This window comes from Cyphomyrmex costatus, unplaced genomic scaffold, assembly GCF_001594065.2.
Source record: "Cyphomyrmex costatus isolate MS0001 unplaced genomic scaffold, Ccosl1.0 scaffold214, whole genome shotgun sequence".
Lineage (NCBI taxonomy): Eukaryota > Metazoa > Arthropoda > Insecta > Hymenoptera > Formicidae > Cyphomyrmex > Cyphomyrmex costatus.
The window spans coordinates 1,126,081-1,149,075 of NW_017276192.1; the positions used below are offsets into that span (position 1 = coordinate 1,126,081).

The window sequence follows — 22,995 nt, forward strand, 5'->3', positions numbered from 1 at the left end:
GCAATACGTACTCGTGGATTTAATCCTTACTTTCAAATATATTCGTCCAGTTCTTGTAAATAATGTAAATTAAATCACACATTTTTATTTTTATCATATTCATCTCTTTTTGAATCTTAATTCAATTTCAATTTGTTTAAAAAAGTAAAAGTTAAAAATTAAAAATATATCTCTATCTTTGTTTTGTATTTCTAACGTATGACGATATCGCGAGCCCTTTATAATAAACGTCATTAATATTTAATTTTGTGATAATAACAAAAAGTATTTTTAAAAAATCACTAATTTATTAAGCTTTCCAAAAAAATGTCTCTTTGATTGTAATCGCACTGCTCCAGAAACCGCGAAGTCAAATGTGTCACAGACAGATGCGTGTTAATACTGCGTTAATCTGTTTAAGGAGACGCGGTAGTGTCTCCAACCATGTTCAAAAACTGAAATACAAATTATCTTGTCGTACTTCTAACCTCCTGAGATTACTATTTAGGGCACAAAGTAGCTCGACAGGAAGTAGCTCGTGTCTCTGTATAGAGGATATACGTCCCTAATAACACTTAAGAGTGGATTCCTGAGATCATTTTGCAATGAAAATCTTACTATTAATACCAAAATACCGAGGCTATAATAGTTTATCAATTATATAAATGTGTAAAGTTAGCAATGCATACCACACCTAAAGTTCAGATATGATACAATGCAAAATGCCACCTATGTAGCACCAGGATAAGAGTAACATAGAACAGTATAATTCTCGAGGATAATTCTCGATAATTCTCGAGATGCCGTGAAGCAGAAAGCATGTTTTTTTCTCGTAACGTAACATACATATCACACGTCCCCGGCGCGAGATTGCGACGGCCCTGACTTTGCCCTTCGGTCACTATCATCCCGGACGAGAGTATACGAGCGGATGAGCACCGTGTGCGCCTCCAACGACGCGACGACGATGATCGGCTGCATTTTCTCACGCTACTTCAGCTGCTCCTTGCCAGTGCAATGATCTCCCTTCCGCAGCCGCACATCTGCCTGAAAATTACGTCCCGAGCTGGCTTACGCGCGTCTCATCCCTTTCGCCCGCCTCGCCACTCTACACACACGACTCGTTAATTCGAGATCCACCACGTCATCCTCATGCAGGTCCCCGGCTCCTCTCGGTCTAATCCCTTCGCACGTCCGAAATTTGAATGACCCCGCAGTGTATAATTTTCTTATCGCGTACCGTTCTCATTTATTACCAACAAGCTTCATCTAATTTTCGAACAATATAAATTGCTCAAATAATTTTTCTGATTTTGTGATTCGCGCGCGTAACATATCCCTTACTATTTAATTCTAAATTTGAGATTTTTATTCAGCTTTTATAACAAAATAAAATTAATTAACGCAGGGAAATTATGTTGAATTAAATATAAACGCTTTAAAATTGACATAATAATTATTCACAAAAAAAACTAACGAAAATGAAACATAAAAATAGTTAAGAAAATATCTAAAAAAAAGCAATCATTATTTTATTTTATAACAAAATAATGGCTTTTGTTTAGATATATATATTTTTTACCTTTATCTTTTATTCGTCGTTAAAGGGCTTATTATGTTAACTTTAAAGTGACGCATGCGTTAATTAGCAACGCTTTTATTGTTGTAAGTTCGTTTTTCTACGCAGTTTTTATTTAACTTGGAAATCAATTACGTGTAGCGATGATAAAGTTAGGTAAGCTCAGCGGTGAAAGTAGGAAGAAGGAAGTGAATAGGGATACAACGGAATATCGCAGGTCTGTACCGCGTCGCGAATTATTAGATCATTATGTCATCTTCGATTTAATCCGCGGCGGTCAGACTATACATAATAAGTCTGTAAAGCGATCAAAAGCATGAGTGACCGCGTTGCTCATGATGGGTTTAATAATCTTTCTCCTGCACGCAGGATTCAAGGATAACCGTAATTATCGCTGCTGATAGTTTCGTAATTAGATTTTAATTGTTAATGAATAATTAGCGATTATACCGTAACCGCGATTATGGCTTTAATTGTTACGACTTTGACCACCGCACGGTTTCACTCGAGTTTAAAGTCTCCACAAAATACACGATTAAACCAAGTTCATTTAACGAAGGAAGCTAATTTATTTTAATAAGCTAATATAAGAACTTGTTTGATGATTTTGCATCGTTGTTTATCATCGCGTATTTTCCATGCTTATGATTGCATTATTTTTCCACACGAGTCTTTTTACGATCTAAATTTTGCCAAGTATCGCGATTAAGAGATTAACAGAACGTTATCGTTTATCTGCCCATTTTATAGATTTATTGCAAGGAGCTTTAATACGATATTTAATTAAAAGGAATCTCTTTAATGTGTATTAATCCAATGTAATGTGAATTTACCATAAAATTAGAATGGACAGAGATACTTACAATCAGATAAAGTTTTACAGTCTCTTTTGATAGTTCTTTACGGGCTAGTCTCACCAACTTCGATTAATTTGATCGGCCTATTAAATTGCAAGTACTGCCAATTGCAAAACTGGAAAAATGTTCTGGCATGGTGAAAAGTTAAGGACTATTTAATCATTATTATTGTCGCATGTGTATGTATAATAACAAAGTACATAAAATTAATTGTTTTAATTATTTTAATGTTACATGTCGTTCTTCACGCAGCTGCTATAGAAAGTTGTGTTTTCAATTTTGCAGTTGGCAATATTGAATCAGCCGATTAAGTTAATCATAGTGAGACTGACCCTTGTAGCTTTGTAATTCTCCGAAGATTGCCGTGCCGCCATCCAGATCGAAAGTGAGAGTTACAGTTTTTGCTTATCGAGAGATCGAGGAAAGTGTCGTTGTAGAAAATATTTCGCGGCTGTAAACTTTCGATTCGGATCTTGCAAACGCCCGTCATTATCCTGCGCATGTCCGTACATGTTCCCTCGATGTTTCGCTTCGGGGTAAGCGACTACGGTTGGTGTTACCATATACGAAGCTGTAAACCACGCTTCGCTCCACGCGCGATTAACGACGCGTCGCGCTTCGCCTCGCCGGATGTTCCGGGCGCAAAATTCACTTTCCGCTCGTAAAATCCAACGATTCAGATCCGGTCTGGATCTTCTCGCGACGACAATAAGGGTCACCCACGTCTAGAGAATGCTTTACTGATGGCTCGTTACGATTGTCAAATTACTAAATGGAATGGAACTAACGAATCACACACACATACACAGAGAGAGAGAGAGAGAGACAGAGAGAAAAATGCTCGGGCTTCTCCGAATGTTTATTCTTGAGAAGAAACTTTATTAGTTATTATTAGTAAAACGATATATTTTCCTGAAAAAATTTTGCTTTGACTGAATATTTTTTCAAGTTTTTTAAGTCACAATTCATTTATCGGAACGTAAATAATTGGGAAAACTATAATACATGTTGTAATCTTTAACGTCTTAAGCGACGTTTACAATGAGAGTTAAATTTAAAAAACGTAAAATTTATAAGCTTTAAGTTTTAAATTGGAAGAAATTGACCAATTATATTGACTGTTGATTGATCAATTTCTTACACGCCTTAAGACTTAAAGCTTATAAGATTTAAATCTTAAAGTCTCATTGATACCATTTTTGGATTTTCTTCCGAAATTGTATTGTCGTAGCTCGTTTTCTGGGATCATCATATTTCTATGTTTCTACATCGCCGAAATCTTTTGCAACTGAGACCCTTGAGATTATGAAATTTTGTTCTGAGACTTTCGATCCACAGATTTCTCGGTCGTATCCTTTTCTGTAGATTATCGTGAAAGATTCTACATATATTAATAAAATATATAAATTTACATGTTTAAGTATTTTTATTTAGACAAAATAAAATGATTCTTGAGTTCTGAGAAACATTGAAATAAAGATATCGATTCATGCATTTATTATCGTTTGATGTAACGTATGATTAGAGGATTTTCAATAAATCCTGACAATTTATTTCAAATCTTATTAATTTATGATTATATAGCACGCGTTGTGCAACGTTTAGTCGAATCGAAACGTAATCGTGTATAGAAGAATTATATCACCGTGTGACTTTACGCACGCGGTCGATTGAAATTCAATCATTTCTGTTGAAGTGCAATAAAGTGGTTAACGTGACACATGCGTTCTTATATAATCGTGTTATCCTGCTACTTGCATGCACTTTCTTCGGCTTTGCATTATCAACTTCTTTTCAGTTCTGAATGAGCAATAAAAGAGCACTCGACGGAATACGATTTATGCCGTTTTTCACAACTTTTTTTTTAAGGCATTGTATTTTTCATTCTGAATCTTCGAGATAGTCGAGATTCTGCTAAAGTTTGTCAAAATGCAGACTTAATAGGTAGATGTTAATTTTAATTTATTTCAACTGCACGTTATATAATGTGAACAATGAATCAACTATCCAAGTACTTAACACAGTCCCCAATATACGTTTAACAATCGTTAGAAATCGTTAGCGTATAAACTGATAAATAAACGTCAAGATTGTTTAAAAATGTTATAAAAATATTTAATATTATTAGCATCTCTCTCTCTCTCTCTCTCTCTCTCTCTCTCTATTTAATTCAACATAAAAAATGTTTTGGGTAAACATTTTATGATGTACCTAAACATAAAAATTGTTTGTTTGTGTATTTTATATTAATAGTTGGTATTATAATAAAAATTTAATCGCATGATAATATCGTTATTTCTTAAAAAGATAATAATAAATAAGATGAATAAGTAAATAAGATATAAATAGATGGATAAATAAGAGACATTAATATATTATATTGATTTTTCTCTACTCACGTAGAGAAAAACATCTTATCAGTGGCTTAAGTAAGTTAAAAAGTTGCATTAATCGTGAATTTAATGTACGATCAAGTCGTAGAAATTTTCATTACTAAAAGCATATATCTCTCATGGGGTCGGCACATACATAAGTGTTAAGTTAACTTATGTAGCAATCTCTTGTAAATTGAATCGGGATCAGTGATTATTTTCTATGCGAGGCTGACGATGCACGACGTGCGTAAGTAGGTGATCGCGTAACGGGCTTCCGATTTCGATTGTCATGCATAACGTCATCTTTCTGTACATCATGCTTCGATAAATTTAAACCAAACATTGTTCGATGAAAATACACGAATACCGAGTAAAGTCAAAACACTGTAAATTAAAATGAACGTCTATTATGAATTTACGTGTAAAAGCGCAGCACGTGATAATCAATCAAATTTTTATCAAATAAATTATACTATACGTACTTTCTAGTGGAAATATGAAGTTTTAACTTCATTTTACAAATATGATATACAAAAAACTTGTCACGTTTTTTGTTAAAAGTATTAATGTAAACTCGATGCGAGAGATGGTAGTAAAGTACTGCAGCTGCCGTATGAAGCAATTAGCAGTCTTGTTTTATTGAGAAAGTCCTTACTACACATGCGATTTGAATATCTTTTGGCATTGAAAAGAAAGATTAAAAAATGAGATATACTTTCAGTCATTCATCATTCAATGATTACGTGCGCTCATATCTATTATAATTGTTAGACTCGAATACTCGCGCTTATCTTGGTGCTGCACACTTATCTACATTAATGATGCGTTGCATACTATATGTACTTAAGTATTGCTGGCTTATCTTATGCTTTCAAAAATTCGGATCAATGCACCGCCGTGGTAAGTCAATGACTGCGAATAAATAAACAAAGCATCCGCCTGTGAATATAACAGAGGCTTAAGAGAAATGTTTTCCCTGACAATATCCTATATTTTTTCAATAAGCGGAAAGAGCGTTTTCTCCATTGCACGCGTAGTATTTACGACAACTTTTAAATTCAATAGAAGAGCACACTTAACGATAAAATTAATTAATTTATGCATTTAATTTGGATTTTTTATCCACATTTCTAATTTGAGGTCACTCTTGATTAAATATCGTGACCTCTTCTTATCACCGGGTCTCCATAAAATCGCGTATGCAGTTCGTGTGGTGCACGTGAACGAAACGTTCGCTCACTTTCGCGGCCTCATTTCGTGACTCGATCGAACATTTCATCGGGCAGCTCGAAATAAATTTGCTCGTTTTTCCGTGGCGCTAAAAATAATATTGTCTTTAACGCGAGCTGCTTCTAATATTTCGAACTCGCAATTTGCATGAGGAATTTGCAAGTAAATCGCGATCCTCAATTTATTACGTTACACATCATAGGTATGTAGGTATTTTTTTTTTAATCTTTAAAATGCAAAAGTGAATAGTATTTCATTTATATTTTAACGCTAATAATAATTATATCATATTATACTAATTCAATAATATAATTTTGTTAATATTAACTAATGTTAATAATAACATTTTCGTCGATACAAACGAATACATTTTAAAAATCAATTTAAATACGTAAATTGAAAGATGTCATTTTAGTTTTTCAACACTTGACTGGAAATTTTACAATGTTATCTTGACAGAAATGACATGTTATTGTATCAATCTATACTGGTAGCACCATGATAAATAATCTTAAATAAACAATGATAAGCAAACGGACGACTATAATATGTTGCCAGAAGGTAGGCGAACCTTTTCAGCGCGTATCGACAAAAATCGTGATACAAAACACACATTCGACAGCAAACAAAATCTCGTTGCGCGATTCCTCAGCGTGAAGCTATGATTTCGAAACGATTCGATTTTTATCTGAAAACGCGTTACGTCTTCTCTGGTAAAGAGAACGGAAGTAGAACATACACTCGGTCACGCAAGACGAACGTCGTGGCAAATGTCCTTGTAATCATTCGTCCAATTCTTTTTTCTTTTTAATAATTTTATCACATCCTTTTTATCCGTATTAAACTAACAAGTATCTTCTAAGACTGTAATGTGATTACACAACAGATAAGAAACAAAGGCTCTAACGGTCAAACTGGATCTTTAGTGAATTTGTGTACTGATTCAATTCTGCAAATTGCGCGCTAAATTTAATTTTCAATCTTGAAACGCAATCCTAGCAGAACTAGAGTATAATGTCATAAATTAAAATGACAAGTAATTTAATATACAATACATAGATACTCATAAATATCTTAAAGAGATCTTAATAACCTGATGCTGATAAGCATCTTAAAACCTGTAAATAATTTTATTGCGAAAAATTATCTCATACGAGATTTGAACCCGAATGTTCCGTATTTTTTGGACCTGTAGTCCATGTTTAACTTAATATTGAAAACTGTCCAATTAGCAAGGTTGTCTTAACTAAGCGTCTCTCTTATTTGTCTATGTTGTCTGATGTTAACGCGTCGAAAGTCTTTTATTGTCTGATTGTTAATCGTATCTTAGGCCTAAGCGACCCGTCGTGTTTCTCGCGTGCCTTTCGAATGTAGACCTATAAGAAGAAAGAGGGTTAAAACGTTCGACCCGGTTCAATCGCAACGGAAACACGCCGTTTGTTTCACCTTGAGCCGCGACTCTATTCCATTTGCGCGGCCCCCTGATCCCATTAACGCAACTGTATCCTCGCGAAGCCCTGTAAAAATATATAGAACTTCTCTCTTTGATACGTCTCACATACTGAGGAAGTGTCTCACAAGTCTCTCGCGATACCACGACGATGTGTGAGCAGGGTAGCTCAGTTAGAACGAGAATAGCGTTGTTGGAAGGTGAATACTTATCACTAGGATGCACCATGAAATAAGAAAAATCAGGTGAACCAATTTCATATTATCCATATAGACAACAAAAGTTCAAAATCGAGACATAAGACGTTTTCAGGATGTCTTTTATATACACCTTTAAGACATCTTTTGTTTTCTTTTAATATCTTTTAATATCTTTAAAACGTCTTATATGTTCTGTTTTTCGGACATACGTGTTGTTTGGATAATGACGACATCAGAAATTGGCCCCAAATTTTATAAATTAATATAAAGCTGCTGTTAGAAATTTGCCTGCACTAATCAGAAATTTACTTCAAATTATATTCAGCTGTTATTATGCGCAATGTTAATTAATTTCTGGTCTTCTTACATCATAGGCTGTACTTTTAGTACCAACTTGAGAGTGATCGTGTGCATTAGTCGAGTCGTTATTCCGTCGAGAAGAAAATAATTCGCAAAACTTCACCTAATCTTCAGGATTGTAGATGGATCAGCGGAGAAATATTCGCATCCCGTTCTCTCGATTATTCCGAAGCGTTTAAAAGTTCTCCTTTAATGAAAATTCCATAGTGTAAACAAAATTGAATTAACGTGGCAATTTTGTAATCAGGCTAAAAAGATGAGTGAACGTTAGTATTCAACTTCAGTCACGCGACTTCTATTCCAAACGAAAGATGTTAGCAATAAAGAGTAAAACTAATTCATTTGTTCAGTAACTCGGGAAAATTGAATATTATTTATTCAATTATTATATTATAATGTAATATTATATTATATATGTATACTAAAAAAAAAATAATTTAAATCTATTTACTTAAAATCCTAAAAAATGTTTACACTTAAAATAAGATATAAATTATATAATATTATATTTTATATATTCGGGCAACGAAAAGAGACAAAGCAAAGATGCTGAGTACAAAAAAAAGCACAAACAACACGAACAGATTTCTTGTGTTGTTAATATTAATAATAATGTTTTCAACATAAACAATTTCAACGATCTAAACGTCTACTTTCTACAATAATCCATCGACATAAATGATGATACAATTTTATCTATAATTTATCCTTTCGAATTCTTGGAAAAGCAAAACGATTTCTTGTATGAGAATTGGAGATTTATTAGAATTAAAAAGCGATACTTGCTATTTGTGTGCAAATATGATGCACCGCTTGAGTCTCAGATGATCGTTTATTTTGAATTTGTTGTATTTTCTATTTCAGGAAGAAAAATGGCACCGGTTCTAGGCGTACCACCTCCACCACCACCGGCTCCTCATATGGGACCAGACGGTCTAATCTTGCCGAGGAAACCATATAACCCTTGCCTTACCTCCACTAATCATAAGGACCTCCACAGGGAGTTACTTTTCAATCAGAAAATGTAAGTCGAGTTCCTTCAAAACACGAAATTGTGTGTGCTTTTACTCTCTTGTTCTCTCAATTATTCCGAGTCGTGAAAAAATGCTCTTTAATTAAAATTTTATAACAAAACAAAGTTAAATCAACACTACATAACGCAATATAATGCAATAGCGTTAACATAATTAAGTTAACGCTATAATTTTGTAATGAGAGAAGTTATAGTACAGGTTGTGTAACATGTGTGGTAAATTGTTTATTGTGGGGCGCGGGAGCGCGTTTCTCCATGTTGTTATTTGTACGAGCGCTACCACTGCGTTGCGTTATTTTTCATAACGCTACGCTTTTGCGTGGGGTTAGAGAAATAACTCAACGGCTTGAGATATTGGCTATTTACCGCATGCAAAACCGTTGCGGTATAGGGCACATTACGTGCACGCGAAAATAAATAATCTCTACAAAAGTATCTCATTATAATAGAGATAAAGTATAATTTCTTCAAGTGTAATACAAACTTTTTATATGATTTAAATAATGACATAAACTATAGAAATTGGAAACTTAAATTAAAAATGCTTCGTGCGTGCGTGTGTGTATGTATATCTTACTATGTATATTATTCCTTTTCTACAAAAATTACGACAGAATTAATTGCGTAAGATATTTTCTTTTTTTAAAGTCTTTTTTATATAAAAATTTCTCTTAATAGATTCATTATACAAAGTTTCTCTGAATATATTTTATTTCATTAATTCTTTAACTGTGAATTCTTGATGAGAAGTTTTTCGTTTTGACAGACGGTTTCTTTTATTATTCCGTCTGCGGTAAGGCCGGAACGAGAAAGAGAGAGAGAGAGAGAGAGAGAGAGAGAGATCCTCCCTAAAGTAAATATTTTATCGCTTCTCTTAGGCGTTCAAAATTAATTAATATACTAATTAATACCATGAGAAGTGATTAATACTCGCGATGAAAATGGAAAGCCGATTAGCCACGTGTAAAAACTTCCTGATGAAAGCTGCCACTATCATACAACGAATTTACTTTTATTGTGCGTTAATCCGAGCGTGATCGAGTAGTAGAACACATCACACACATACATACGAGTTCAAATTTCACTTGATAAAACATTATTTCTCACGTGATTACGTATACTTATTTTCGATCGCGGTCAATCGTGATAGGATCAAATACGTTTCCACATTAATTCCCTATTTACGTCTAATCAGTACGTGATCGTGTTCGTACTCTGCACCGCACCGCACCTGCGATTCTTCACGCTTCGATGGAATTAAGCGGTTCACGCTTACCGACTTTTACCTTGGCACGTAATTCACGCCAATTCACACACGTGATTTCTTCACTTGCGATCAAGACAACATAATCTTACGACGCGTTCATCTCTGTCTATTAAATGAACGTATCTTTATTATATTATATTATATACTACACGCACACAAAAATCCACACGTATTTTATTTATTTATATTAAGAATTTTTACAAAATTTTATTTCGTATATTTGATTTTATTCGTGACATTTGCATTTACACTCTCTGGAGATTATTGTTGTTACATAATTTATAGCAGCTACAATCGCTTTTCTTTTAAATTGTGCATACTTTTGTTTTCTGCAGCGGCAAGAGCGTCTTAAACCAGAAAAGTGAGCTGCAACGTGCCCTGGAGAAACAGAGGGAAGCTGCGTCGAGGAGGGAAGCTGAGAGGATTCGTGAGGAAAGTTACAAGGACGATCCTAGGACTGCCTTGCAAAGGGCGATCGAGCAGAGAGCAAGACATATTCAACTAACGGTAATTCGAGATAGGGCACATAATTATAGTTAATCGTCGTTTGTGAAATTTTTATATCAACATATTATATTTTTAGGTTTTGAATTCTGACTGATCTGAATCTTCACATTTCCAAATCCTCGAAAGAAATTAAATACTCAATTTTTAAGCTTCTAGTCTCTTATATTTTATCGAAATTCTAATCTTTGAGAATCATCGATTGTTTAATATCTTATTGTTAGTTTTCTTTCTAGAATTCTTAAACCCTGAATCCTCTAATTCTCAAAAATCATGGATTGACATCTTAGTTTCCTTTTAAAATTCTTAAACTTTGAAACTTAATTTTCAAAGGTTATCGATCGTTTGATACCTTAGTTCCTTTCTAGAATTCTTAAATTCTAATATCTTTGAATCGCTAGGCGATACAACTTCAAATAACAATAGAAATAACACAAAAGATATATCTATAAATATAATTTGATTCCAATTCACAAATATGCAACTTATTAAGTTAAATTCTGTATACGCTGAATTTTTTTATTAAATAAAGAATTTTTGTATATTATATATAGCAGGAGCAATCGCGAGCGACGACGGAGCCACCGAGTAATCTCCTGATAACGGCGAGAGCGAAGCTGAGGCCGCGCACGGAGTCCCAGTGAAATCGGTGAAGATCGAAGGTCGTGCAAACCGGTGTCGCGTCTGGGTGAAGAGGATGATACGCTCGAATGGGCGGCTCGTAATTCCACTCTTCAGCGCCTTATCGATTGCAATGAGTGTACATATGCATAACCCGATAAGATTCCCTTGACACAAGGATTATTAACGGCGTTATTTGGCGCGTTGTATGTTGTAACAGACACGTCAGGTTTTAATATTAAACGTGTTAAGATAACACAATGAAACGTAACGAGCGTGCATTTCATTGTTATCACGAGCAGGATCGCTGGGGATTTATCTCGAGGAACGTTTCGTGGGTACTTAACGCGCCACATCGCTGCGCCAATCCGTCGTAAAATCCATTCCCAAACAACACAAAGAACCAAAAAAAAAACACATCGTGTCTCGAAAATTAAGACCATCTTTATGACGTGTCAATTTAGACATCGTAAATTATAGTGTTATATGCGTATTGTCTCAGATCAAGCGGCACGCGAGTGGTTCTTGTAAAACGTATCGCATATCGGGTATCTCAATGTACAATACAATCAACAACCAACCACGTGTCTTCATTTATTAATAGTAGATCAGTCGAGCTTAGTATGCGTTTGACGACCAATTAGTATGTCGACACGATAACGTTATTATACACGGTAAACGCGATAATCCAGTTATATTGTACGTGCTAACGCTGACTTGGATACAATAATCGACGTATTTTTTCTTACAAGGACGGAGATTTCGTCGCGAAGGCATCGGATATAGATCATAATAGCACAATATAGATCGACAATAGATAGTAGTTGTAGACGGCGAGACAACGCGAAAGAATTTAATTGTGAACGATATTTGCCGGTTATATTCAAATAGAAAATTGTCTCTGCTCCGAGCCTTTGATCTTAAGCGATATTAATATTCTTTTTTTTAATTTAAGAATGTACAAAATTGTGTCATAAAAATCGCCAGCGACGGATATTTGCCAAAGATCGCTATTATCAATGCACATTCGTCTGTGCACTGATAATAAAATCTATCGTGTCGTGAAACAGAAAAATTGATATCATTTTGTGTTTAGGATTAATCGCTCGAGCACGAGTCGCGAATGCCCGGATATCTGCGATACGTATTCGCATCTCTTGTAAGAGTTCTCTTCGTGTCGAAGGCGAGAATCCCTTCCTTTCCTTTCCCTTCCCTTCTCACCAGAAAGTCACGACGATGTTTTCCATGATCTTCGACACGATTTCGGGCACGTAGATAGAATGTATTTTGTACGATGCTTAGATCGCTGATGGTGGCATTACTTCGTTTTCATTTTCTTACATGACGGAATAAATAAACTCATTCACGATAGACGATTCCGTGAAGATAACATGCAACTGATCACATGATTCATTGTTAAAATATCGATTTGTCGCGATGGCTTTTGGATGCCGTGAATCAGCGCAGCTATCATCTCGAGCTTAATATTATTTCCAGGTAAACGACAAAATTATATAATTTTTACGATTACATGAAAGTGATGCCACCTGAAAGTAAAAGTAGTTTCCGCTAGGAGACAAGAGACAAGTCAGAACTCCGCGGGACCATGTGTTCTTGTATACTTCGTTACGTGGCAGTAAAACAAATTCGACACGTCTGCCTTGCATAGTAACAATTATATTAATCGTATTTAAGTATCGATATTAAATTTAACTACGTATATTTTGTGGCTCATTACATTTGACAAATCTTACAAAGGTGCGCGTAGCATCATTAGATCGGAAATAATGTGAACCGTTAAGTTTGTTACAACTTTAATTTACCAAGCGATCCGCACAAGGATCTTATAATATATAACTCGCATTTAAGGAAATATATCCGTGTATATCCAATTAATAGAGGAGCCACAAACGGAAAATATGTTTCGTTTTCTTTTTGTACAGTTGTCACGTGTATGTATCTGTTAACTTACATTTGTCATATTTAGTTTAACATAAACTTAATCAAGACATTCAGGAGAGAGATCGTCGCAATGATAAAATCTCGGATTCCAAATATATTTTATTCAACACTAAACATCAACCTCGTCATTTTCATTCCAATGTGTAAGGAACCAGTAATAAAGTGGATAAAAAAACGTTGCGAGAGACATATAACAGCGAATACAGACCCTTTTTCTTGAAGTACATATATCAATAGAAATAAAAAAAGAAGGAAAAATGCGAAGGAGACACATTCTCAAACGATATACGCATATTTGATATTTTAGATTGTTGTTGTTATATACGTTTTTACCGTCCATGTCGAATCTTGCTACGATACTTGTTTGCGATCGAGAAAGAAACCGAAGTTACGGATAATACATTCAGAAATGTTACTAACGTATTACAACGATTATTCTTCGCATCGAACACTGCATAGTACGATGCTTTGACAACGATGTTATGTCGAGATTAAAATACATCTTGATATCCGATAATAATTCTTGTAAAACAACGGCTGCACTTTAATAGTCGTCACCGCGAGAAATTACTTCTTTACATGTGGGACGTAAAACGAGTGTATGCTCAAATTGAGCAGTGTAACAGCCTTTGACATCGACCAATGGCGGATACGCTTCCACGGCGCCTTTTTCGCAAAGATCCTTCAGCGCCATTTGGTATTTGGTACAACCGACGCGATCCAACCAACGTTTACAAAAAGCCAAAGTACCTAAAATATAAATAAAAGAGAGAGTATTCCAGTGCTCAGAGATCTGCTGTTAATTAATGCTTTTTTAAACTAATCGAGCATTCTTTAGGCTTCTCACCGAAATGTTTGTTGATAGTGTTAAGAAGAGACTTGCTGCTCTGCAATCTCAATGGCACGAAACCGGCGTCAAAACTCTTCATGTAATGTGAACATTCCATGTCATCGTGAACCACGCCTCTACCAGTAGATCCAAAAGTTTCAATCGCGTAGAATTCGTTCTCTTCCATTCGGATTGCTTCGCCACCTCTAACTATCGGTACCGTTTTTCCGGCGTGTATACGGTAAGGTGAAATCGAATGGCCATTCAAATTTCTAATTGATTTCACCTGCAAAAAATTTAGTTAAATAATTATTGTGAACGATTAAATTCTTATCACTATCTTCACCGATTTTAATTATTAATTTTTGTTTTCATATATTTTCGCAATTAAATGTCGAATTAAAGTTTAAGCACTTGTGAACTAGGAATGTCATGTATTTCTAAAACTCTATGTTAGTTAATATCAACTGATACTTACTATCAAAGATAGTCACATTATGTTCTTATAAGACACTTTGTGTTATTCAAAGATAACTAGGAAATTATATATATCAAGAAAAAACTGAATTAATTAAACTGAACAGAATGATATTCTTTACAACATTCCATGTTTCATACCGGATACGTTTTACTATTCAGTTCCACCTCGTATGATTCCATAACTTCTTGAATAGCAGCACCAACATCGCACAATTGCACATCGATACCAGCGGCCTTGATACCAGTATTGGTGGCGTCGCGAACAGCCTCGATCAACTTGTCGTATTTGGGATTGAACGTCAAAGTGAATGCGCAATCGATAATACGCCCGTTAATGTGAGTACCGAAATCGATCTTGGTGACGTCGTCGTATTCGAGAACAGTTGGATCACCGGCGTTCGGAGTGTAGTGGGCCGCGCAATGATTGCGGGAGCAACCGGTCGGGAAAGCCAATCCAGCCAGGAGACCATCCTCTCCTATTAATTTCCGAGCTGTATTCTCCAGCTCGTTACAAATTTCTATCATAGTCATTCCCGGCTTGATCTGTGAAATTCATTAAAGAAAATTTATTATTTGCGAAACTGTGAGATAGATTTCAAGTGTTTTCTAAGATACACAGATGATATAGTAGGTCTACATACTCTTTATGGCTGACTACTATACTCTAAAGTAAAATCTCACTTTAAAGAGTGAAAAATGAGTAATTAATTACGTCTTTGTTGTTTGCCAATGTCAAACAAGGAATAAAAAATTCACTGTGTTACACTACATCATCTATGTTTTTGCTGGAAACCATCTTTATATACTATTTACATAGCCAAACATAGTCCAAAGTCTTTATTCTAAAAATTTATGTAATGTTTGATAATTAAACATTTTTTCTCGTAGTAACATAGATTTACATACCCATTTCATGATATGCTTTCTGGTTTGTCGATGCGCTTCGGCTGCCTGTCTGGCTTCATTATAAATATCATTATGCATTCTGTCGAGGGCGCGCGCTTCCTCGCTCGTGAAGCGCATTTTGGCCATCCTGTCGTCTATACCAGGAAATCCGTGAACCATTATTTGTCCCACTGGAAAATTGCCGTCTGGGAACAATTCAGACACAGGAATACTCGGCGGATCCGTCTGTTGCTTAATACCGCCCTTATCTTTGGATTTACGCTTTTTCTTTTTTTTCTTTTTGGCTTCTTCGCTTTCACCGTTGTTCTCCGTCACCTCTGTGGCGCCTAAAAATTTCAACCGAATAATTTGCCATCATTGCGACTCTAGAGATTACTAACAATACCTTCGGCCACTGCATTATTATCCTTGGCCTTATCTTCTTCCCCCTCTGGCACATCTGCACTAGCTTCTCCAGCACCTGCATAAACATTTCTATTATAAATATTTCATAGAGAATCCCAGTGAGAAATGATAATGAAATCCAACATCAAATTGATGTCAATTCGACATCGATTCCATTGTCATTTCTCATTGGGATCAACAATGCAATTCTTTTATTGAATATATATATGCTGGCTTTCGATACACATACATATATACAAATTGTTTACAGCTTAAAAGAGTTATAATCAGTGCAGTTCTTCCTGTAAGTCATAATGTTCCAATATATATCATATAATTTGTTTCAAGTTTGTCACTTTCAAAGTTACACGTTTAATCTTAGGATTGTTTTTCGTAGTTGAACTAGTATACCGTTGTACTTAAAATAAAATAAATATCTATAAGTTTAAAGTGTTTGACAAAAAGAGGAAGTGATTTAGAGAAAGTTTTAGGCAGTCACAAAGAACTAGGGTTTGTTTTTTATTTTAGCACTAAACTGCTCTAGAACTTTTCTTATTGCTTTTGCCAAATATCAAAAATATACCTATTTCATATATTTCAAGTACAAAGAGCTAGTATACACTAATTCAATCATTAAAAATAAATCTTATATAAAATTCAATAACGACACAAAATTGAATTTTCGTCAATTAATACAATTATCAATGTATGCACATAGACATGAAATATTTCCACGTCACCTTACATTCAAAGAAGCAATAATTTCCAAAAACCTTGAAATCTCTCTCTCAAGTTTACATTACTCCATTTTAAATACAAATACCTTAATGATGAACAACGTACTCAAGGCATTTGTGCCGATTTAAACAAAACCTTGTGAATTAAAATGACGAACATTTAGACGAATAATTGAGTGAATTATCCCGACAACTTTGTGACTGGTTCTATCACGACGTGGATAGAAAATTCGTTAAATCATCATCAACTGGAAACCGTGTGCCGCAAAAAAATGAGATGTAACACTTGAAGACACGTTCGTCATTTGAGGACAATACTCGAACAAAACGCACCGGCCTTCTTCTTCTTTTTCTTCTTCTTCTTCTTCTTCGACGCTTCTGCTGCTCCGGTTTTGTCTTCCCCATCAACAATCTCGTCCTTCTCCTCGTCCACAAGTTTTTCAGCGGATTTGCCAACCTCGTCCAACACGGCTGCCATTTTCGTTGATTTTCGCGAATAACGGCAAACTACAGAGGACTGAGAATGCTGAGAGCAGGGCACAGAGAAATTTGATGAGAGCGGTTATGCCCGCAAAGGCCGCGAATTACCTGTTATCTATTATCTTATGTGTAAGCGCCTCTATGTCCACAAAATGTGAACATTGAACTACGTGGTCAATGTCCATGATCACGTAGGTAATGTCCACGACTTTTTGTGGTTCTCTTCTATGCTATGTCTATAATTTTTTTCAAGTCTTCTCGTCCGTGCTATTCAGAAGCAGTGTAGAGTTGTGTCGTATATATTTTACGTTTACGTGAAACTTTTTATGTATTTATTAATATTAATGTTATACGAAAATCTGTCGTATGTAAATATATTACAATAAACATACGTAAATTATTATAAAGTAGATAATACAGAAAAGAGAATCGTTATAAAGATATTTAATTTTAGTGTGTATATATACATGTACATAATGTATATATACTGAGAAAATGTATAAATATTCACTAAATGTAGTACTAAAACTTTTAACATTTATCTCATGGTATATATACTCGTAGTATACACTGGTCTTTTAAATGCCTAAATATTTTGATTAATATTAAAAAATGTAAAGGCGATGTTTGGAAGTGTTAAAGCACAAAATTCAAAGCTTACTTTTTCAATATTATTGAAACTTATACATATGAAAATATACATATATATATTTCATACGCGAACATATAATATACCAAGTTATATAATTTATATTATTTTATACAGGAATTTTTTAGTAATAGGAACTTTTCTTAAAAGAAAAAAAACAAAAAGGTTTTATAAAACATTTTTATTGATCAAACATCAGGATTTGCCTTTGTGCGTGCATCTGCGATACAAAGCGTCCGTTCCAACGTTTACCCATATATTCTCTCTTTCTCTCTTTATTTCGATCACACGGATCGTCAAATTTTGGACGAAACGCAAACAAACGTTTTTAATTCCCAAACTTACGCTAATTAATTCCGGCTCTTTAAACGTCTAAACGCCTGATTATTATTTAAAAACATTAAGGATCTTTGAAAATAATTAAGTACGAAAGATTCGAAACCCATTCTCTTTCTATCTCCATCTCCAAAATATAGAAAACATTGCAAATGCAATTATAAAATTCTTCTCGCCGAGCAAATGATTATTGAATATAATGGATTGTTACTTATAGTATCATTCAATTAATCACTCGCATTCAATCGCTCGCGACGAGTAGGTTTTAGCTGCATCTTTGTCCAGCTTGAACGCGCGTGCATTAATATATATATCTATGCCTGGACGATCGCTTTGCCGGTGTTATCGCCGTGCAGCATGCCGATAAAAGCATCAAACATGTTCTCGAAACCTTTTGTTACAGTTTCACGGTAACGCAACTTGCCCTCGCGTATCCATTGCAAATTCTGAATGACTCCTTCATTCCATCGATCCAACCAACGTCTAACAATAAAGCCTTCCATCTTCAGTTGATTTGTCACTAGAGCAGGTTGTAAGATTGCACATTTAGGCAAGGACGAGGTATCCGCGTCGTAGCTCGATATGCTGCCGCACACGGCTACTCGACCAAATAGATTCATTTGATACATGACTATACCGGAGATATCTCCACCAACCTGCAAAATCAACAAGCGTTAGGAAGAAAAAGAAAACGGGCCAATTAGAACTGTTTTTGTGCCCCCCTACGAACTTCCATTAAACGATTCTTTTTTATTGTATGATGATCGTTATCGTTAGGAATGTCAAAAATAATCATTATGAGAGAAAAACTTTTGGTCCATAAAGCAAATTGATTTAATACAAATTTTCTATGGACCTATGGAAGCGCAGGATAATAGTAATTAATCGTTGATAGTCGTGTTGATTATAGTTATGAAATGAAAATGTTGAAAGTTACAGCAAACGATGGTTATCTTTGGTCATATTTAAAAAAAATCACGTTTAATAAAAAATTCGTGTTCAATAAAAAAAGCATGATATACATACATTATCAAAGTAGCAATCCACGCCTTGCGGAGCAACTTCGCGTAATCTGGCTGCGACTGGCATGGTCTTGTAATTGATGGCAAAATCGAAACCCATTTCCTCAACAAGCCACTTGCATTTCTCGTCGGAGCCGCATATACCGATAACATTTAGGCCCAGAATTTTGGCGATCTGGCCCACGTGTGAGCCGACCGCACCTGCGGCTCCGCTGATGACGATTGTTTCGCCAGATTTCGGTTTACATATCTCCAACAAGCCGAAATATGCGGTATTGCTATAAACAAGAATAAAAGAAAGAAAGTGAGAAAGAGACAGAAAGAGTTATAAATAATTTATTGCATGTAGGGTGTATGCAAACTTTAAGGAAAATCAGATTGCAGCATAAAGATTCGTGAAAAATTGAGTAATAAAAGTGTATGCCATTTTTTTCTTAAAATAGTTTTTAAATATAGAAAGGTACAAGTTCAGAATAAGCCATCCTAATCGTTGGTTAAAAAATCATCTGCATCACATATGGCTGCGATAACATTTACAGCAGTAATGTTTTATTTATAGTATCTGTGATCGCAAAATATCCAATGTCTAATAAGTATCATTGCACGTCAAACGGACTGCAGATCCTAATGACTTTTATATCTTTACATCTTTTTATATCTTTTCTTCGTTATTGTCGTCAGAAATAAATATACTTATATGTTTCATAAAATTTTATCTCAAACGGAAATCTCTAATTAATATATACTACTAGTTGGGGCGGGGTTCATAGCTGTGATATATTATATGATTTCCACAAAACCCAAAATTTAAATGCAAATCATCGCTACGACAAATATTTGGTTTTATAGAGTCTATTTAAATTTTACTCGTTTCTTCGCAAAATGATGATAAGCAAATAAGTGATCGAGCAAATGTGTTGACAAAAATCTTTATACCCAGGCATTCCCAGCACGCCAAGACTAAGAGACGACGGTAGATCACCTATGTCTGGCAAAAGGTACGGTTTTTGTTGGGCAAACGAGTTGTCGATATTTGGGCTGATAATTGTGTGAGTTCTCCAGCCTAGGTATCCGACTATCCTCTTACCAACCGGGAAGGTCGGGTTCTTGGATTCTATAATCTTGGCGACCTGACCACCAATCATTGTAGTCCCAAGTGGAAAGTTTAGCACGTAAAGTCTCATATATGGGTCAACAGAAAAGTATTCAGCTTCAACGAGATATTCTAAAAAAAAAAAAAAGATATAAATAATATCATAGAGAATAATTCATCATGACCGCGATAAATTTAATATTTATGATTAAGAGAGATATCAGTACTGATTTTATAATTTAATTACTATGATATCTCAAAATGAAGAAAAATACATATTTTTAATGACGTACTATTGTTTCGTTTTTATTTTTTAAATGCTATAATTATCCTTTCTTTAGTTATTTACACTGTATAGCATTGATAAAGCAAATGACTTAATACTTCGAAATTTAAATTATGACTCAACATATAAACATACAATATTTCAATTTATGATTTATTGTATGACAGAACTATTTATATTTTGCATAGGTAATTACAGTTCGAAAAATTGCAAGTAATGTATTACGCGATGGAAAATGTTAAAAGAAAATTAAGCGATTCTCTAACAAGCTACTTTGTATTATATTACTTTTATTGTAAATTGTCTATCGTAAAAATTTTTAATTAATAATGCCATAATCTGGTGGTAATAATTCGTTTAATTACATATAAATTAAAACTGTATTAATATTTATATGTAAATTATTTTGCAATTGCACTATAACGCATAAAAAAACATGTAAAATTATCGCCTTTATGTTGCGTTCATAAAACATTCATACTAAATTTCTTTTTGCAATAAAATCGTATATATGTGTATACACACACACACACACACACACACACACACACACACACACACACACACGCACGCACGCACGCACGCACGCACGCACGCACGCACGCACGCACGCACGCACGCACGCACGCACGCACGCACGCACGCACGCACGCACGCACGCACGCACGCACGCACAAAGTATTGTCATGTCATGCACTGTATTTATTTGTGTTTTTTAATCGAAATTTTGTTATTTTTAAATATAAATATCTTATTGTTGACAAAGTTAATGCATATAATGACCTAATAAATGAGAATGGATTAAAATGGTTTGAAATTTTATTTATTATGTAAATGCGTAAATATTTTTAATTAAAAATATTTACATGCAGTTTAAATATTTTTCGCAATTCGCTATAAATAAATTAAAATACGTAGAAATTGAAAATGATTCTTTTCAACGTTCGCGAAAGCGTACTTCTGAATATATCTGAATCCATTTCAATTAATTTCAAATATATTCGTCCTCGTTTACTAAAAAGCCAATTAATAAAATAGATAGTCGTATAATAAAAAAATTAAAAGTACTTGAATAAAATCTAATCTCGGATAAGAAACTCTGTAAAAATTCATACTTCACACATATTGACAAAGTTATAATGTAAAGGATTTATAAGATAACAAATACAATTTATTAATAAATAATAAATTATCTTATTTAATAATACAAATTAAGAATTCTCAATTCATTCTATTATATATTACATTTGAGGGTGTATGTAATGATATACTTTTTAGTTTATATCAAAACTGGATTATCTATGAGAAATTAATTTATTAATTATTTTTTTAAAGGACAACGTTCGAAGAGAAATAAAAAAAAGCCAAATTGAACAATTGCACTGGCAATCACACCTCCTATTTGCAATAACGTTTATTGATACGCTCACGAGCGTTGACGAAAGATGCAAAATGAGAATAAAATTCAAATAAATTTAACTTCTATTTTATCTTACAATACAATTATTTAATCTTTTTACCCTCATCTTGCAACGGTGGCAACTCCTCTTCCACTAATTTTAGATCCGTCGGCTTTGGTTGATTCACGAAATAATTTATCAGTACGTATTTTTTCGCCTTCACCATTTTGCGTGATAGTGTTCAACACTTTCTAATTCCGTAATTAGGTTCAATCCCGTCGCTATGATTTCGTTATTACTATATCTATTATCACGAAGAGGAAACGAATAATGACAATCGCGTGATGAAGCACCAACAATGAGCTCACGACAGACCACGTCGCACTGCTTTGAACATGTTCTCCATGATCTTTATATTCGTAAGTACATGAAGTATTTAATCAAACGCGCTCAGATATAGATATATAGGATTCAATCAGATAAGCTCTAGACTGCGTTCGGGAATACGCTATCAGCGCTATTTATGTCATTCTGTCTTCATTGTCTATTAGACATGAGACAAGGATATAGTATTTATTACACAAATGGCGCTAATAGCGCGCTTTCTGAACGTAGCCTTAAAGTGGGAGTAAGTATAGAAACCAGAGCCGGCGATTTCAGTAGGGTCGGTCTGGAGCACTCCATACATACAAATTTCTAAGCTATGGAACTCCATACATACGTCAGAACCTCGTCAGAAGTAAACACTAAATTAACACTTAATGAACACTTCATAAACACTTAACTAATACTTAATTAACAAATAATTAGTTTGACTGAATTAATTAAAATACTATTAACAATTCCGTGTTCTATAACGAAAGGTCGTTTTCCGCGTCTAAAAAATTTTCTTCGAGCAACAATGTTACAAAAATGTTCAAATAATATAGCAATTTTACACGTGTATCAGGATATTGCCAAAGATTTAGATTTCGAA

At 34.4% G+C, this 22,995-nt stretch overlaps 3 protein-coding genes across 3 annotated transcripts in view; 1 reads left to right on the forward strand and 2 right to left on the reverse strand.

Annotated features, from left to right (window-relative positions):
* LOC108773593 (uncharacterized) overlaps positions 1–13,592 on the forward strand; it is a 50,236-nt gene extending 36,644 nt beyond the window's left edge. Inside the window, exons 4-6 of the mRNA XM_018539446.1 lie at positions 8,895–9,054; positions 10,666–10,837; positions 11,389–13,592. Of these exons, the coding sequence (XP_018394948.1) occupies positions 8,895–9,054; positions 10,666–10,837; positions 11,389–11,478 (422 nt within the window). The 3' untranslated portion in view covers positions 11,479–13,592. The remainder of the gene's footprint in view (positions 1–8,894; positions 9,055–10,665; positions 10,838–11,388) is intronic.
* Positions 13,593–13,678: 86 nt separating this feature from the next.
* On the reverse strand, positions 13,679–17,337 carry und (methionyl aminopeptidase und). The gene is made up of 6 exons (XM_018539444.1): positions 17,087–17,337; positions 16,018–16,092; positions 15,633–15,958; positions 14,865–15,269; positions 14,265–14,532; positions 13,679–14,167 (listed from the first exon to the last, which is right to left on the reverse strand). Exons 1-6 carry the CDS (start codon positions 17,229–17,231, stop codon positions 13,962–13,964), a joined length of 1,425 nt encoding a protein of 474 aa, XP_018394946.1. The 5' UTR covers positions 17,232–17,337; the 3' UTR covers positions 13,679–13,961.
* Positions 17,338–18,048: 711 nt separating this feature from the next.
* On the reverse strand, positions 18,049–22,381 carry LOC108773570 (prostaglandin reductase 1). Its single transcript, XM_018539418.1, has 4 exons — positions 22,140–22,381; positions 20,177–20,465; positions 19,245–19,518; positions 18,049–18,874 (listed from the first exon to the last, which is right to left on the reverse strand). The coding sequence occupies exons 1-4, from the start codon at positions 22,243–22,245 to the stop codon at positions 18,533–18,535; spliced, it is 1,011 nt and encodes a 336-aa protein (XP_018394920.1). The 5' UTR covers positions 22,246–22,381; the 3' UTR covers positions 18,049–18,532.
* Positions 22,382–22,995: the final 614 nt, after the last annotated feature.